Source organism: Rattus norvegicus, chromosome 1, assembly GCF_021556685.1.
Source record: "Rattus norvegicus strain SHRSP/BbbUtx chromosome 1, alternate assembly SHRSP_T2T, whole genome shotgun sequence".
Classification (NCBI taxonomy): domain Eukaryota; kingdom Metazoa; phylum Chordata; class Mammalia; order Rodentia; family Muridae; genus Rattus; species Rattus norvegicus.
This window is the reverse complement of record NC_141534.1, coordinates 140,311,958-140,329,524: the sequence shown is the minus strand read 5'-3', so window position 1 is coordinate 140,329,524 and position 17,567 is coordinate 140,311,958. Positions and strand designations below refer to the sequence as shown.

General features: G+C 44.0%; 1 protein-coding gene across 1 annotated transcript in view; it reads left to right on the top strand.

Moving 5' to 3' along the window:
* St8sia2 (ST8 alpha-N-acetyl-neuraminide alpha-2,8-sialyltransferase 2) overlaps window positions 1–17,567 on the top strand; it is a 75,261-nt gene that overhangs the window by 30,439 nt on the left and 27,255 nt on the right. Inside the window, 3 exon segments of the mRNA NM_057156.2 lie at window positions 7,626–7,688; window positions 11,834–11,962; window positions 16,665–16,922. Of these exon segments, the coding sequence (NP_476497.1) occupies window positions 7,626–7,688; window positions 11,834–11,962; window positions 16,665–16,922 (450 nt within the window).

The window sequence follows — 17,567 nt, the reverse complement described above, 5'->3', positions numbered from 1 at the left end:
CCTGTCATGTGCCCATAGGACCATATATTAGTGTACACCCAGGAATCAGCAGGTAGGAGCTCAGTGGGTTTTATGACTTGGAAAAAGGCATTCAGCATCCTCCCAACAATGTGAAGTACCTACAAATTCACAAGTCGCTCTTCAGTTTAATCTTCTACTCTCAAGATTAATCAACTGTTTAAGTTGGGTCCAGACTCTTAATTAAAGCTGTCAGCTCCTGAAAGTTCATTTTCTGAGCCCAACTCTCTGGTGAGAGACTGCAAGGGTAGGAAATTCTCACACAGATAGATGCTGGGCATGACTTTGAGTATAAACAATGGAGCCTAATGTTCACATATCAGAGCAGCACATTGTATCTCACTAACTATACATTTGTGATTTGTCTATTGGGAAAAAAACCCAGTTAACAAGAAATTTGAAAAATTTCAGGCTGGAGTTGTAGCTTAGTTGACAGAATATGTTCCAGCATGCATAAAGCTCTGAGTTCAGCTGCTAGCACTTCAGGAATTAGCGTGTGTGGTACACAAGCAATCCCAGCACTCAAGAAGTTAAGACAGGAGGATAGGGAGTTCAAGATCAATCCAGGGTACATAGTTAGGTGCATAGCCTAGGCTGTGTGAGACCTTGTCTCAAAAACTAAATAATCTAAAAATAGAGACTTAAAAATAATTTGGTTCTGATACAGAAGGTGAGCAAAAATTCCTTTCTCGTGTTTGCTGGTTGTTTTTCTCCAAAGCAGATCCAACTTCATGTAATTTTGTTGTGTTTTGTTAACATGACCTCTCTCTCTCTCTCTCTCTCTCTCTCTCTCTCTCTCTCTCTCTCTCTCTGTGTGTGTGTGTGTGTGTGTGTGTGTGTGTGTGTGTGTGTGTGTGTGTGTGTTAGCTCCTAGGTGCTCTGCTCAGGGAGACCATCACAGATGTTGTGCAGGAAACACATTCTAAACTGCAAAACTTTCAGGTGGCCTGACTTTGTCACCGTTACAGCTGAGAATATTGTAGAGAGATTAAACAAACACTTGCTGTTGCTGACATTAGGCCTGGGTTTAGAGGATCTCTGGAATGCAAAGTGCTCTCATGGTGGAAGGACATGCTGTTATTCTTCAGTTTGGGTAGTCTAAGCATATGTGGTTCTGTAACTCACTTTGTGCATTATTTTAGCAAATTTTTCACCCAATCATCGTGTTCTGTCCCTTAACCCAGCAAGTATTAGTTTATTTTAGTAACATTTGGGGCAAAATGTGATCAGAAAACAAAAACAAACCCCTCACAGTTTATGTGCCGCCTTCTAAAGCTGGATACCTTCATTCTCCCTGTGAGTGATGCCCTCCGCTAAGAATTATTGGAACATAGTGTCTGGAATGGGCAGAGTGAGGGTGGAAGATCAGGTGTGTAGACTTTCAGGATGAGAGTCTAACAGTTTACTAAGCTCCCGGGCAAGGCACTCTATGAGCTACAGAAGTGAATGGGACAGGGCCCCACCCTATTTATGTTAATAAATGTTCTGTTACATTAATAGTCCCTACAAGGAGAGAGCACACACCATGGAGTGGAGGCACACAAGAAAGACTGGGGCAGGTCAGTGAAAGTGAGAGAAAAGTGCCAAGAACATTTAATGTGGCTTCTGTAAGGAGATAGGCAAGGCTGGTGAACAGACGAGTTTGAATAATTTCTGTCAGCTATGGGGCATAGAATCTGGTCCTGGTTCCCTCATATCTGTCCTTCGAATTATTATTCGAAGGAAAACAACCTTTAGCAGAATCTCCATAAATGAGGTGATGGCATGTGGGCTATGCCATGGCTGGGTGGTACTTGAAGGTCACATCCCTTGACTTAGTTAACCTAGGCTTAGTTAACCCAAGGGGGGATGATACGTGCAAAGATAGCAAGACCCAGATGTCAAAACATCAGAATATGGAAAATAAAAGGCAAGGTGTTAACTTCTCCATAAGGGACACAGGCTGCAGTGGGTCCAGAAGCCAGGGATGCTAAAACCGGAACAAGAATGCAGACCTCCTCGGCCTCTCCACTGTAAGAGGAGGGGTCAGGCTTTGAGATGTTGGGAAAGATACACCTGCTCTCTAAGAGAAGGAAAGGTTGATGAGGGTGGAAGTCCAGGAGAGTTCTGAGGGACACCCAGGTATCGCGCTTGGGGGTTAGCATGAAGCAGACAGAGTGTGCTGGGAAACAATAGACAAAAATGATAGTCACAGAACAGGCTCTAGGCTAGAAGCAAGTCCCTGCTCCATGTCCCAGGGGACGCTGGTAAAGTTGGGAACATTTTTGTTTATCGTACCCTGAAGATGAGAAGCCCACTGTTAGAAAGCAGTAGGTAGAAGAGGGGGTGTGACAGGTTGAATCCCTTTAATTCCAGCAGAGATTAAGGCAGAGGCAGGAGAATCTCAGTGAGCTCAAGGTCAACCTTATCTAAGTAGGACAGCCAGAGTCACATGGTGAGACTCTGTCTCAAAAAGAAAAAATAAAAAAGCCAGAGTGTGCTATAATATAGAGATAGCTGCTCCACCCCTAGCCTACCAACAAAGACTGAGTGTCAGGAGTGTCAAGGGCAGGGAGTCCGGAGATACAGGGAGGATTGATAAGGAGAGCACAGGATTTGATGGATGGCTGAAGTCCGCAGGATTCCGTGTTGTCTGGGACCTGCCTGAGGCTGCTGTTGGTCCCTCTAAGCCTGTCAGTCACGGACTGGGGACAGAGGAGGGAGATGTTAGTCTAAGTACACAAAGATCGGCTAGGCAATTTCAAAACTCCATTTTGTAGCACAGTGACTATAGTAACCAAGCACGATGTCTCAGTCCTGTCACCCTAGCTACTCAGGGGGCTGATGCAGAAGGATCACAAAAACCAAGCCCACCTGGGCAACATGGCAAGACTTTGCTCAAATAATAATAACAACAATAATAGATACTTGGAATATGCTAGCAGGTTGATCTATGTTCTTGCCACACAAAAAAAAAGATGATTATATGAGGTAATGGATATGTGAATTATCTTAATCGTTTTATAATGTATACATCTATCAAGACATCACAGTGGATGTGATGGACAAACTCAGTCTTCAGTAATCATGGGTGAGTGACTGTAGGACTCTCCCGCAGACACAAAATTCCACAAACACTCAAATCTTTTATACAAAGTGGTGCAGTATCTGCCTACAACCTACGCACGTCCATATACTTTGGATTCATTACTGCTAATCTCTAAACCTACATATGTGCTATTGTATCCTGTTCGGCTACCAACAAGAAAATGTCTGTTCAGCTTCAGTAGACACGAAATGTTTAAGTATCTTTTTATCCTAAGTTGGTTGAACCCACAGACATAGGACCCATGAACACAAAACATCATTCCTGGTGTGTGTGTGTGTGTGTGTGTGTGTGTGTGTGTGTGTGTGTGTAGGTAAGTAACTGGGAACTTAAGGAGAAGTGGTAGGGGAAGAGAGAGAGAATCCTTGTGACATCCCTAAAACAGTACTTCGTGAGGGCAGGAACTATATGTGTTCAGCTTTGCTGGCAACCCCACAATGATGTTATTCAAAAAAAAAAGTTACTGAATGAATGCTATTTAAACATTAAATTAGATGCTGCATTCTCCTCACCTGGAGCCCTTGTAAGTTTGCTGAAAGCCCCTGGGAACTGGGTTTGCATTTTTAATAAGCAGTGTTTTAGATTCTGATAAAGGCAGACCTTTCTCCAGAACATATTATCTCTACTATATACCCTTCACACACACTCCTGAGCCTTCATCAAAGACTTCATAATACCAGGCCATTTTTAACCCATTTCCTATGTTTATTTAAGTCATTATCTATACATTAGTGATTTCATACCTAAATACAATGTGTTTAGATCATGTCTGTCAGCATTCTGCTCCCCACTCTGACTCCTGGCGACCCCGCCTACCACACAGCCTCCCGGTTTTATGTTTGCTTTTTCTTGTAAGTCTTTTCCTCTTTTATGTAGCCTTCCCCAGGGAGATGTAAGCATGCCCACTATTCCCTGTGATGATGATTTGAAGAATTCCTCTAATGAATACTTTCCTAGCAATGGTTTTGTGGTTTTATTCAATAAGTACATGGTTATGACATCATATCTCTGCTTCCTGGAGTCTTGTTTAGGACAATGGTACATTTTTGAAGATGAGCCCATTTTAATGTTTAAATTTAGAAAAACAGTATGCATAGATGATAACAGAAATTGGTTATAGAGATGTAAGAATTACTGGTTCGGGGAACATTAGTATGCTGGTTAGTTTTGCCAACTTAATACAAACTAGAGTCATCCAGGAAGAGGGGACTTCAACTCAATTGTGTTGACCTGTGGGCAAGCTTGTGGTACACTTTGCTGCTGCTGATTGATAGAGGGCCCAGCTCACTGCACAGTGCTACCCATAGGCAAGTAGATGGCCCTGGGTTCTATAAGAAACCCAGCTGAGCGAACCACAGAGAACCAGCCAGCAGGCAGAGTTCCCCCAGGGCCTTCAGTCCCTGCCTCAGCGTTCCTCCCTGACCTGGGAGTTGTAAGAAGAAGAAAAAATCCTTCTCTACCTTAGTTGTTTTGGGTGAATATTTTCTCACAGCAGCAGGATGTAAACTAAGATAACCAGCTAAACCCATGTGATGTCCATTTTGCTATCCACAGGAAGGTGCTCAAATTACTTCTTTCAAGATTGTAGGCAACTATTCCAAACCATTAACTTAATTTCTCTTTGATAATGCTTTTAGAAAAAAAATGTATCATGTAGAAATACATGCAGTATTTCTAGACAACCTCTGCTGTTTCACTAACCTCTCGTTAGTCTTGAACTATCACTGCACTTTCTGTTGCCATGTTTGGCTTTCTATCTAGACAAAGAACTCTTCCTTCCCCCAAGGAGAGCTGCTTTGAGGGCTGGGGTCTGGGTGAGATGTGAAGGCACTTTGATAAAGTCCCTGGGGTCAGCCAGAGGTGATTCAGACAGGGACCTGGGAGCTGTTACCAGAAGCCAAATCAGAAGGACATGATGTCTACTTTTCAAGGAAAGTGGAGAGACCTAAAAATGTAATTAATTAATTAAATAAATAATACTAAACATTACATTAGAATAGGCAGTAAGATACTCTGTGTCGTGAAGAACTAGGCTTAAGGGGTAAAACTTGATGGTGGAGAAATTATAAAGGCCCTCTTGCTGCCTCCAATTATCTGGCTGTTAAATAGACTGTTGACTGTCATTAAGGTTGAAATTGCATTTCAGCAGATCGTGTGTGTGTGTGTGTGTGTGTGTGTGTGTGTGCGCGCGTGCGCGCGCGCACATATGGTCATAATATATGTATAAGATCAGCTTTGCTCTACCATAACTTCTTCCCAGAGAATCCTCATTTAATGGTAGTTTCCCCAAATGTATAGCTTCACTGGGGATGTTAATTCTTTCTCTGAAGGGTTCCATAGAACCTTTAAATTACAAGTAAAATACAAAATACCTTCATAATCACATATCCTATAAATCCAGGAGATTTTTTTAATGAATAAAAATAATTAGACATATATGACTTTTCTACAACACAGTGGCACAAAGTGGGGAGCCAAGGACACACAGTCATGCTTTACCCAGCCAATACAATACGATAGCAAGATCGGATGACACTGTGTGGCCAACGGAGAGGATCTGCCAACTGAATAAGAAGATCAGGTGACAGCAGATGCTGGCGAGGATGTGGAGAAAGAGGAACACTCCTCCATTGTTGGTGGGATTGCAGACTGGTACAACCATTCTGGAAATCAGTCTGGAGGTTCCTCAGAAAATTGGACATTGAACTGCCTGAGGATCCAGCTATACCTCTCTTGGGCATATACCCAAAAGATTCCTCAACATACAAAAGAGACACGTGCTCCACTATGTTCATCGCAGCCTTATTTATAATAGCCAGAAACTGGAAAGAACCCAGATGCCCTTCAACAGAGGAATGGATTCAGAAAATGTGGTACATCTACACAATGGAATATTACTCAGCTATCAAAAACAACGAGTTTATGAAATTCGTAGGCAAATGGTTGGAACTGGAAAATATCATCCTGAGTGAGCTAACCCATTCACAGAAAGACATACATGGTATGCACTCATTGATAAGTGGCTATTAGCCCAAATGCTTGAATTACCCTAGATCCCTAGAACAAACGAAACTCAAGACGGATGATCAAAATGTGAATGCTTCACTCCTTCTTTAAATGAGGAAAAAGAATACCCTTGGCAGGGAAGGGAGAGGCAAAGATTAAAACAGAGACTGAAGGAACGCCCATTCAGAGCCTGCCCCACATATGACCCATACATATACAGCCACCCAATTAGAGAAGATGGACGAAGCAAAGAAGTGCAGGCCTACAGGAACCGGATGTAGATCGCTCCTGAGAGACACAGCCAGATTACAGCAAATACAGAGGCGAATGCCAGCAGCAAACCACTGAACTGAGAATAGGCCCCCGTTGAAGGAATCAGAGAAAGAACTGGAAGAGCTTGAAGGGGCTCGAGACCCCAAAAGTACAACAATGTCAAGCAACCAGAGCTTCCAGGGACTAAGCCACTACCTAAAGACTATACATGGACTGACCCTGGACTCTGACCCCATAGGTAGCAATGAATATCCTAGTAAGAGCACCAGTGGAAGGGGAAGCCCTGGGTCCTGCTAAGACTGAACCCCCAGTGAACTAGACTATGGGGGGAGGGCGGCAATGGGGGGAGGGTTGGGAGGGGAACACCCATAAGGAAAGGGAGGGGGGAGGGGGATGTTTGCCCGGAAACCGGGAAAGGGAATAACACTTGAAATGTATATAAGAAATACTCAAGTTAATAAAAAAAATTAAAAAAAATAATTAGACATATATGACTTTTCTACAACACAGTGGCACAAAGTGGGGAGCCAAGGACACACAGTCATGCTTTACCCAGCCAATACAATACGATAGCAAGATCGGATGACACTGTGTGGCCAACGGAGAGGATCTGCCAACTGAATAAGAAACGGATCAAAAGTCTTGAGCTTTTCAAGGGCCCGTTCTCCAAAACAAAGAATCCCATTCACTGTTCACTTGCTGCCTGCCTCCTCCATTGCACACAGCAACACTATTAAGCTTATCTATTCTGCCTCTGAAGAGTAAATTGTTGCCACATTTGGCTAGGGGCACCGCTGAGTGAATCTTGCTGCCTCTGCTGATTTGCTGGTGTCCTCAGTTTAGGGTAAATATGAAGAACAACATCTCACCACCTATGAAAGAAGGCAAGAGAGGAGAGTGAATGGTGCTGAATCATATTGGTGTAAAAGCTAAATTGGACTAGATCGTGTCATCATGTGTGTTAGCCAAGGGAGACTGCCTCCAAAGAGGCCTGCTACCAGTCTCAAATGGTTGCCTCAATGTGAAGTGATCAACTGGGTCATGGGAGGACCTGAGAGTCCCAAATCCCTGTAAAATCCATGGGCTATGACTGAGACCAAGACATGGCCCTTTATGGAAAGTTCAGAGTAAGATGTTTTCTTTCTGTAGTCCCCTAGGTGAGCTCTGGGGTCTCCTGGTGATTGAAGAGGGCTTTGCAAGGAAGAGCTGTGTTTATAAATAATGCATTTCCTTTGTCTTGCAGGAATTCTGGAGGCAGAGGTACAATCAGATCAGCTGTGAACAGCTTACATAGCAAATCTAATAGGTTTGTAAATTAGATTTTGTGTTCATTTGTTTTTGCTGTAAGGCAGCTATTAATCTGCTTCTCCTCTTTGCTGGATGGTGCCCTTCTTACTTAGCAAATAGATCTGTTTCATTTCTTTGGTTTTGCATTTCCTTAATCACTTTTGAGGGGAGCTGTCAATGGGAGATCACATGAAATGGTCCATCGGGCTAGAGACGTTGCAGAGATGGAAAATATATATAGGTAAAAGTTACCTTCTGGAAAAAAGCCCACCCACTTTGTAGACCTTGAAGTACCACCAACTTACTTGAAACCTGTGTTTTTGCTGAGCAGTGGAACCCCTCAAGCAAGCTAGGACTTTAATCCAATTTCATTGTAGTTGATGGCCTGTCTGGGGATTGAGATGAAAATAAAGCATTCGAGAACTTTGCTGAGACATCTTAAAATATGTTAGGGAGTCAACTAAGTAATGATTGGATTTGTGCTCTAAATTCTGAAAGAGCATTCTTACATAGTACCACTGGAATCCTTTGGGACAGTCCTCAGCAATGGGACAGATTGGTGCAGAGAACTGTGCAGATGCTTTGCAACACAACAAACACATTCACTGCCAACACCCCATTCTCCATTCTCCACAAAATGATCAGTGTATCATAGCTCTGACCTCTGTCTCAAAGTCCAAGCTTGAGAATCAGGAATGCAAGTGGTGAGACCCTAAACATGAGCAAAGGTTACTGTTCAAACTGGTGTTCCTGTTTAACTTCCTTAATGTCCTGTTTTGATACTGCTGGGAATGAGAGGTCCACAACAGTCAAAGGCCAAATTTGTCATTCTTCCATATTTTTTAGGTCTTTTGACCATACCTGACCTGTAAAGTATGCCTGATCATGACCCTGTGTGACTGGCATGAGAAACTGTTCTCACCATCATCGCTTCTACAACTCTAAGGGCCTCAACCACATGGCACTTCAAATGAAGCATATCTTCTGGCTAACATGCAAACACAGCCAAAATAAAGAAAGCCACATGTCCTTATACTTTTTTCTGTCCTCTATAGAAAAATGTCCCCTGTTGAGACAGGTGACCTTGCCCACAAAGCCCAAGTCTCCAAGGTAACTTGAGGAGGCACCTCCAGATTGAGTCTGAGAACTGAGCAGTCTTGGAAGCCAGGCATCCCTGGATGCAACATTGAGTTTTCTAGGTAGGGTATCAGGCAAGTAAATTCGCCCTCTCGGTCTTAGTATCCCATTCAATTAGCAGCAACTTAGAACTATTGAATATAAGGCTCTATATAGCCAGCTTCTGAGCATGATCAATGATGCAGCAGACACTGCTGTCACTGGATGTATTGATAGCATCAGAGACTGATGACTGAGGGTGAAGTTCAAGAGTTCAAAGGTGAAGCAATTTAACCCCAAAATGTACCTGTAGTGTTTGAGAGATGTCCTGGACCCTGAAGGGCACATTCATGGGAAAGAACTAATCTCCTTCAGTAGTCCAGCTGGCTTTGTATAGCGGAGAACATGTGAATCATGTAAACAGAGGTCGTGCCTGTGGATAGTTAAGCCATCACCTTTATTGTATAGACATGAAGGCAGAACCCAGAATCCTGAAGGGGCCTTGCCATACCCCCTACCAAGAGAACCACAGGAGTGAAGTTCAGCAGCAAGGCTAGCTATGTAGATAGGATATCTAGGACTTAAGATCAGAATGTTATCATTATCAGAGCCTGGATCCTTCACTTCTTTTACCACCTTGTACCCATGAGAAGTCTGGAGATCTCACCTACAGATTTCTGAGCAGGTCCCCACTCCAAGCCTCTGTGATTCCATAGCTCAGCAGAAGTTTTCTTCCTGAGTGAGCTTGATGTCATGCAAAATTCCCAGTTTCTGGGGAGTATCACCAGGGGCCAAATCCATGAGATGCCAGGCATGATGTTTTTAGAAAAACTATGTCATCCCAAACAGGAAGATATTTCTGTTTCTCACCCCTACTAATGTAAGGTGCAGTGAATATTGAGGAGTCTTAAGATGTGACAGCTGTATTCATGGTCCTGAGTTTACTGCTCTTGCTTCTAGCCACAATAAGTAGGCAGTAAGTACCAGGGCTGGGAAGATAGCTCAGTGGGTAATGTGCTTGCTGCAGAAGCTCAAGGAGATGTGATCAATCTGAAGGACTCAAATTAAACAAAAACAAAGTTAAAGCCAGTTACAGAGGTACACACTTGTGATCCTAGCACTTGGAAAGCAGAGACACGTAGATCTCTGGAGCTGGCTAGCTAGACAGTCCAACTGAACCGTGGAGCTCCAGGGCTAGACAGTCCAATTGAACCACGGAGCTCCAGGTTCAGTGAGAGGCACGGCCTCAAAAACAAAGACAGAGAAAATTAAGGAAGATACCTAACAACCTCATTTAGCCACATGTAGAGGATAGTACCAGAGGCGACCAGCCCTCCTGGAGCCCTGGGCAGTGGTAGGAAACAACAGTAGTCCTTTAAGAACTCTAGAACCTCAGAGCCTGGTATGTTCCTCTTAGATGTAAAGATCTAGACTATGGACCAGAAGGGTAAGGGGATTTCCCATGGATGGCCACGTTGCAAAAATTTCTCCATGACACATTCAGCTTCCTTCCATGAAACCATAAAATTTGGAAGTTTGGGCTTTCTTTTTTTTCTCCTGTGAGTTCCCTTAAGTCTGTGTACTAGATAAAGTACATCAACCACATTCTGAATCCTTTCATGGTCTATCCTCTGCAAAGCTATGTGGTCTATCCTCTTCAAAGCTACAAGACAAGTGATAAAAAGCAGAGGAGGGAGGAATATGGAGAGATGGAGGTAAGCAGACAGGCCAAGGGTGCCACACAGGGTAGACCCTAAAAGAATTTGTTCTCTGAGTGCATAAAGCAAAACAGAGTATTGAGTTCAGGCATTGCTAGCAGGATTTTATCTTTTTGAACTTGGTTGTTCCAAGATAAATGTAGAGGAGAGAGGTGTTTGGTTTGAACTCTCAAAGGTTAGTGCATTCTGCATTACAAACCCACTTATTATTCTAACCGGGAGAATGTGCTGCCGGCTAGACAAAAGCAACTTGGGACGTGACCCACATGTATCTCTGTGCATTGGCAGGAGGCGAGCTGGCTTCTAGACCGTCTTCAAAGATATCAGTGTAGCCTCCTTTCTTAGAAACCTACTAGCATAGATTTCAAGTGTCTGAGTTCAAAAAGCCCTGCTGTCCCTGAGTCAGACAGAAAGAGAGTTTATATCCAGCATTGTGATCTGCTTCAAGAATACAAAGCCAGCTAACTCCTTCCTCCATGACAAGCTTCTTAGGACCTATTTCAATGTCAAACTCAACAAGTGGCTACTTACTGAATACCTGCTATGTTAAACTGTTATGAGATGGAGAAATGAATGAGTAAAATCCCCCACTCGAAGTCTAGCAAGACAGGCAGATAACAAGACTGATAATTCTATCATAGGTGGATTTTTCTAACAGCCAAAAAAAAAGTGGAGAGACCAATGATATGGCACAGTTACCAAAGGCATTTGCCACAAAAGCTGACCATCTGAGTTTGATCCCCAGGACGCATAAGGTGGAAGGAAAGAATGGACTCCTGCCCATTGTTCTCTTACCTTCAAGCAAACACACACACACACACACACACACACACACACACACACACACACACACACACCACATAATTTGAAAAAGTTTTAAAAGGAAGAAAGAGACAGGAAGGAGGGCAGTAGGTGAAACCACAGGCTTCAAGGGCATTGACCTGTGTGTGCTTAGCTCTCTGTTAAGATTTGTGGGCCAGCATGTAATAGTTTATGATTTCTCCTTTCGAGCTTTCTTCACTGTAGCTAAGAAAGGAAACTGTACTGCCCTGGCAGGCAGTGCCTGCTTCCCTCGAAGCAGAGATGGGAGGGGGAAGAGCAGTTGTAGAACTCCGCTTCCTGTTTCTAAGAACCAACGTCCGTAGGCTCTTCCTGAGGGAGAGAACTCGTGCATTCTAGAAGATAAATAGACTTCCCTTCTCAGGTAATAACGGCAATTTTGCTCTTGTGAAGTTTACATTCAAGCCCGTGCAAATACAGAACTATTAGGCGTGTCATGGGCAGGCTCACAGATCATGTCTACCTTCGTGTTTTTTCTTCCCCCTTCCAGAGCTGAAGTTGTAATAAATGGCTCTTCACCACCAGCCGTTGCTGACAGAAGTAATGAAAGCCTTAAGCACAGCATCCAGCCAGCCTCATCCAAGTGGAGACACAACCAGACGCTCTCTCTGAGGATCAGGTATCGGTGGGTCACTACAGAACAGGAGAGAAAGGGGCAGGCCTGGCCTTCTTTACCACAAGCCACCAACCTGCTGCTCTCTGTTATTTAAAGTAGCCAGGATAGAAATAAAATGTAGCCCTCCTAAGGAAACAGGTTTCATCTATTAGATGATCAATTAAATTATCAAAACCTGGGACAAGTCCAGCCACATGCCCCACATGGATATGTAGCCATTTGGACAAGGGGAAGTCGTGGATGAACTTATCCCCACAGGGTCCTTGGTTCAGGCCAGGAGCTCTGCTTCTAGGCAGCACAGGTCACAAGTGCCTCTTTCTCCGATATAAAGAGTTGCTTCTTGTTTGTCTCTATCTGATATTTGTGTCTTCATTCTATGACAGTCCCTTACCTGTCTGTACCTCCCACAGCCCTTGTAGGATGAAATCCTCTATCCTCTCCACCACTAACATGAGAACACACAACTATAGCTGAGAGATCCAGAGATGATCTGACATCTGGTCGACCAACAACAGAGCAAACTGTCTAAGCCGGAGAAAAGCTTTTGTCCTTTCTTGGTGCCTTCAGATAGCAATCATCCTTGAGTGGTGGCCATGGAGAGGAATTATAACTTCAGCCCTTGCGACTTTAGGTTGAGATGCTGTTGTGATCGACCCAGCAGATATTCATCTCCAGGCATTGAGCTGTGTGGCCCAGGCTGCTGGCATGAATAGACATGTTAGACAGAAAAACACAAAAATAAGCAAAGACAACTCAGTAGGATGTTCACACCAGACAGTCCTGTATCTTGCAAATATGTAAAACTAAGGAGATTGTACTGAAGGGAGTTGTTCATTTTTTAAAGGGGAAAGGCTGGCTTATAGCAATGTGTTTTGAAGGATAAGTAGGAGTTTGTCAGGTGTACATGTGCAGGGTCTGATTATAGTATTTGTGACAAGGGATGAAGGAAAATTGAAAAGAAGATAGAGAATGGGGGTGGGAACGAGGCAGCCAGGACCACATGAGAAAAGGCTTGATAATTCCTCAGGGCATCAGCATGCTGAAGCAAAGGTGACAGGCCACATATAATATAACACGAGGCAGGGAGTTGCCACATCTGGTAGGTCCATCCCCTAGCTCTAGATGTGCCATGGGGAGACAAAAAGAGCATAGGACTAAAGAGTGCTGACATCTGGGAACCCAGGAACTGAGAGTCCAGCTGAAAGAGCTGCTACCAGGGCCACCCTTTCTCAGCACCTCTTTCAGGGCCACCTAGAGAGACTCGCCCTTGTTGCACTGTCCTAACAGCCACATCACTTCATCTGGGACACCACAGAACTGACAAGGCAGATGCAAAGCAGCAAACCCCACCAGCCTGTGGCTAAAGCCACAGAAGTTACTGTCTCTAGATGGTTCTAGAAGCCAGTGTTCCGAGTGCTGCCCCAGCAGCTCTAGGAGAACCCATCTTCTTGCCTCTGCTGGCTTCTCAGGGCTCCAGGTGTAACTGTGTTTGGATCACACTGACATCTATGTCTTCTGTTCCCCCATCTGAGTCGGAATAACCTCATCCTCTGCTTCTCACAGGGTGTGGCCCCTGGATTCAGAGCCCACAGAGAATCCAAAATGATCTCATTTCAAGATCCTTAATCTTGAGAAGTGCTGTTTCTGAGTAAAATTACATCCATGGGTCCCAGAGAAATTGGCCATATATATCAGGTGGCCACCATATTCCATGCTCCCCACTATAGCACATGAGGGTAAAAATCTATAGTCAGACCCTACCTACTTCAGCTCCTTCAGGACCTATTCTGTAGGAACCCTGAAAAAAAGAGACATACACACTCATATGTACACATGTGCATATACATGCACACACTCACACACACGGATATACACACACATGCCCCATTTGTGAAGAAGAGCAGACCACTGCTTCCACAAGGAGTCTGCAAACACCAGCCCCTGTAGAAGGAATAATACGCCTCCTCCACCCGGAGGGAAAAGGAATTTCCCTCCACTCAATTAGTTGCCAAGATTATTCACAATAAAAGATTCGTAAGTGATTCGGAATGATATTTAATAATTGATTGTAATTTCTCATAATTAGTTAGAAATTAATTCCCTCACAGAGGTATTTATTTATGAGCTTTCTGGGGGCTTTCTTTGCTTTTAAATACTTTGGGGTAAGTAATTGCAAGGGATATTAGCAATTTCCAAACCATATTAGTGTGTCAAGTTATATAATCTTTAGTGAAGTGTAGTAAATAAGACGCTTTTGTTTCCTGCTAAGAAGTAAGAAGTGCTCACCAAGATGGCTCTCCCCCTCTGCACTACTGTCACTCTGGAGACTCTGGTCACTAATGTGCAGTGGCTAGTGGGTGGATCACGCCATGCCCAAGGGCTTCTGGCTGTCCCTTGGAACATCCCAAACCTGGATGTGCAGTAATCATCTGACCTGGGGCCTGACAGAATGAGGCTTCTTCAGATGTCAGCTTCTAGATTCTTCCTAGTTTCCAAGCATCTAGACATGCAACCTCCTGGGACTTGCCTCAGGGTATAAACCGTTCAAGGTTCGAAGGCTCAAAGCTCGGTGTTACCAAAAGCACCTCTAGGAAGCGCCACACATTTGCAGGCCACATGAGCATTCTGTGGATGGAGACAAGCTCCCGTGGGCCTGCTCTCTAATGGGGACCTCCTGCAGGAGATACAATTAGATCAGCTGACCCAAGCATGCAGCTCCTTCCCTATATGACTAAACTCGTTACCCTGTCATTTTGTTGGTGGTGATGGTGGCTTTTTTGGTTGGTTGTTTTTCAAGAAATATTTCAAGAAAGCCCTGGCTCTCTGGAACTAACACACACTCACACTCTCTCTTCTCTCTCTCTCTCTCTCTCTCTCTCTCTCTCTCTCTCTCTCTCTCTCTCTCTCTCTCCACCAGGCTGTCCTTGAACTCAGACATTCTCTTGACTGTCTCCCAGTTGCTGGTTATAAAGGTGTGTGCTGTCAGTCATCTGTATGTAGGCATGTACATGTGGAGGGCAGAGGTCAACCTCTAACATTGTTCCTCAGGAGCAGTGCACATTGGTTTTTGAGGCAGTCTCTCATTAGCCAGGAACCCGCTGAGTAAGCTAGACTAGCTAACACTTGAGCCCTGAAGATCTGTGTGTCTTCACTTCTCCAGGACTGGAATTACAGGCACACAACCCTGTGCCTGGATTTTTTTTAAATGTTGGTTCTGAAAACCGAACTTTCACGACACTTTACCAACTGTGCAATCTCTCCAATCCCTTAGGCAGTTCTTTTAAAAATTTAATTAAAATGTAATTAAATCTTTTTCCCTTTCCTTCCTCCAGCCTTTCTCGTATACCCACTGTCACCCTCTCTTTCAAACTCGTCGCCTCTATTTCTTAATTGTTGTTATGTATGTGTGTCGATAGATAGATAGATAGATAGATAGATAGATAGATAGATAGATAGATAGATGGATGGATATGAATTCCTAAATTTATAAACACAACCTGCTCAGTCTGTGTGTTACTTACATCCATATATGATTTCAGGGCTGATCATTTGCCATTGGACAACCAATGAGGGGTCTTCTGCTTTCAGCATTCCTTAGCTGTCTGTGATTCTTTTCTCTTGTTGTTGATCATATGAGAATTCTCCCTCCCACATTAATGTATCTATTGGTATTATCCTAGAGGTATGACCTATATAACATACGTACAGGTCCTTAGATTCCTATAAGTAGAGCTCCTAGCTAGTACTCAGGGTCCTATGAATGGACTGTGTTAGGAGTAAATTCTCATGGTGACTCCATGAATATGTCTATTCCTTTCCAGACATGACTCCATTCTCTCCCTGTGCTATTCTCAAACTTTCCCTCTACATCTAACTTACCAGGGAACCAAGAGAACTGTATTTTGATCACTTTCTTCTGAATACACACAGAGGAACACTTCTCTGTACCAGGGGAATGTCACAATTCATAAACCCCAGGAAACAGCAACCAGAGGAATAATAGTCCACAAAATGGGCCAGTGCCCAGGCCATGCTCACAGGAGCCTTACAGGTGGAAGCAGTAATCTCCATCACAGTTCCACAGTCCCATCTCCCTGTGCCCCATCCCCTGCTTCCTCCCCAGTCCTCCAAAGAAGCCTTCCTGGAAAAGTAGAGGACAGTGAGGAATGAGGGCATTCGTTACTCTGGCTTCTTGTTATGTTTTCAGATCTTCCTGTTAGATAGACAGTTGGATGAAGGGTGGGCTGAAGAGCTGCCTTCACCCAGTCAAAAGAGGTCTTCTGCTGTTTGTGCAACACGGCCCCATCTAGCAGTGGTTCTCAACCTGTGGGTCAAGATACCTTTGGGGGTTGACCCTTTCACAGGGGCAGCATGTCAGATACCCTGAGTATCTGGTATTTACATTGTGATTCATAAGGGTAGCAAAATTGCAGTTATGAAGTAGCAACAAAAAATTAATTTATGGTTGAGGGTCACCACAACATGAAGAACTGTATTAAATGATCACAGCATTGGGAACATTGAAAACCACTGCTCTAGGGACTTCTGTCAAGCCTAGAGAGCATCCCTGAGGGCAACTGAGCTCAGGGTATGCCCACCATTTTTTTCTGGGTTGCAGCATCCTTACAGGGTGACAGGGAGAGAACATCTAAGCCAATAAGGAGTATCTAGCAGCATGGAGACTTTCTTCCTTTGGTTTTCACAGGAAGCAAATTTTAAAGTTCCTGGATGCAGAGAAGGATATTTCTGTCCTTAAGGGGACCCTGAAGCCTGGAGACATTATTCATTATATCTTTGATCGAGACAGCACAATGAACGTGTCCCAGAACCTCTATGAACTCCTCCCCAGAACCTCACCTCTGAAGAATAAGCATTTCCAGACTTGTGCCATCGTGGGCAACTCGGGAGTCTTGCTCAACAGCGGCTGTGGGCAGGAGATTGACACACACAGCTTTGTCATAAGGTAACCATCTACCCGTGGCCCTGAGTGGCGGGTATATTGAAGTCGAGTGATGGAAACAAGCCACATTAATTGATTACACCCTGTTCTCAACCTTCATTGCTTGCCATAATGGCTTTGGGAGAGCATCTGTGACTTGTCTCATTGCGATGATCAAACATCAGACAAAAGCAGCTTAAAGGAGGAAGGGTCTGTCTGCAGCTCATGGTTTGAGGGTCCATCATGACAGAGAAAGCATGGCAACAAGAGTATGAGGCAGCTGCTCAGAGTGCATCCACAGTTAAGAAACAGAGATGAATGCTTTAGCTCAGCTCATTTTTCCCCATCTTGTTCAGCCTGGAAACCCAACCCACAGGGTAGTATAACACATCCCCTGGTGGGACTTCCTTCTTCAGTTAAACCTCTCTGGAAAGTCTCTCAAAGGCACACCGAGAGGTATGTGCCCAAATCTAATCATGTTGACAGTGAAGACTAGTCATCACAGGGAGCCTTGACTCCAAGCACAATATACATCTAGTCAATTAAATCTCCTGCAGGACAGGACAAGGGCATTGTGTAATCCAGAGAATTTAAGTGACTCTGTATTATATCTAAGGTTGGGAAACAGAGAGAGTATAGAGGTGGGCAGACTATGACCCTTAACATATC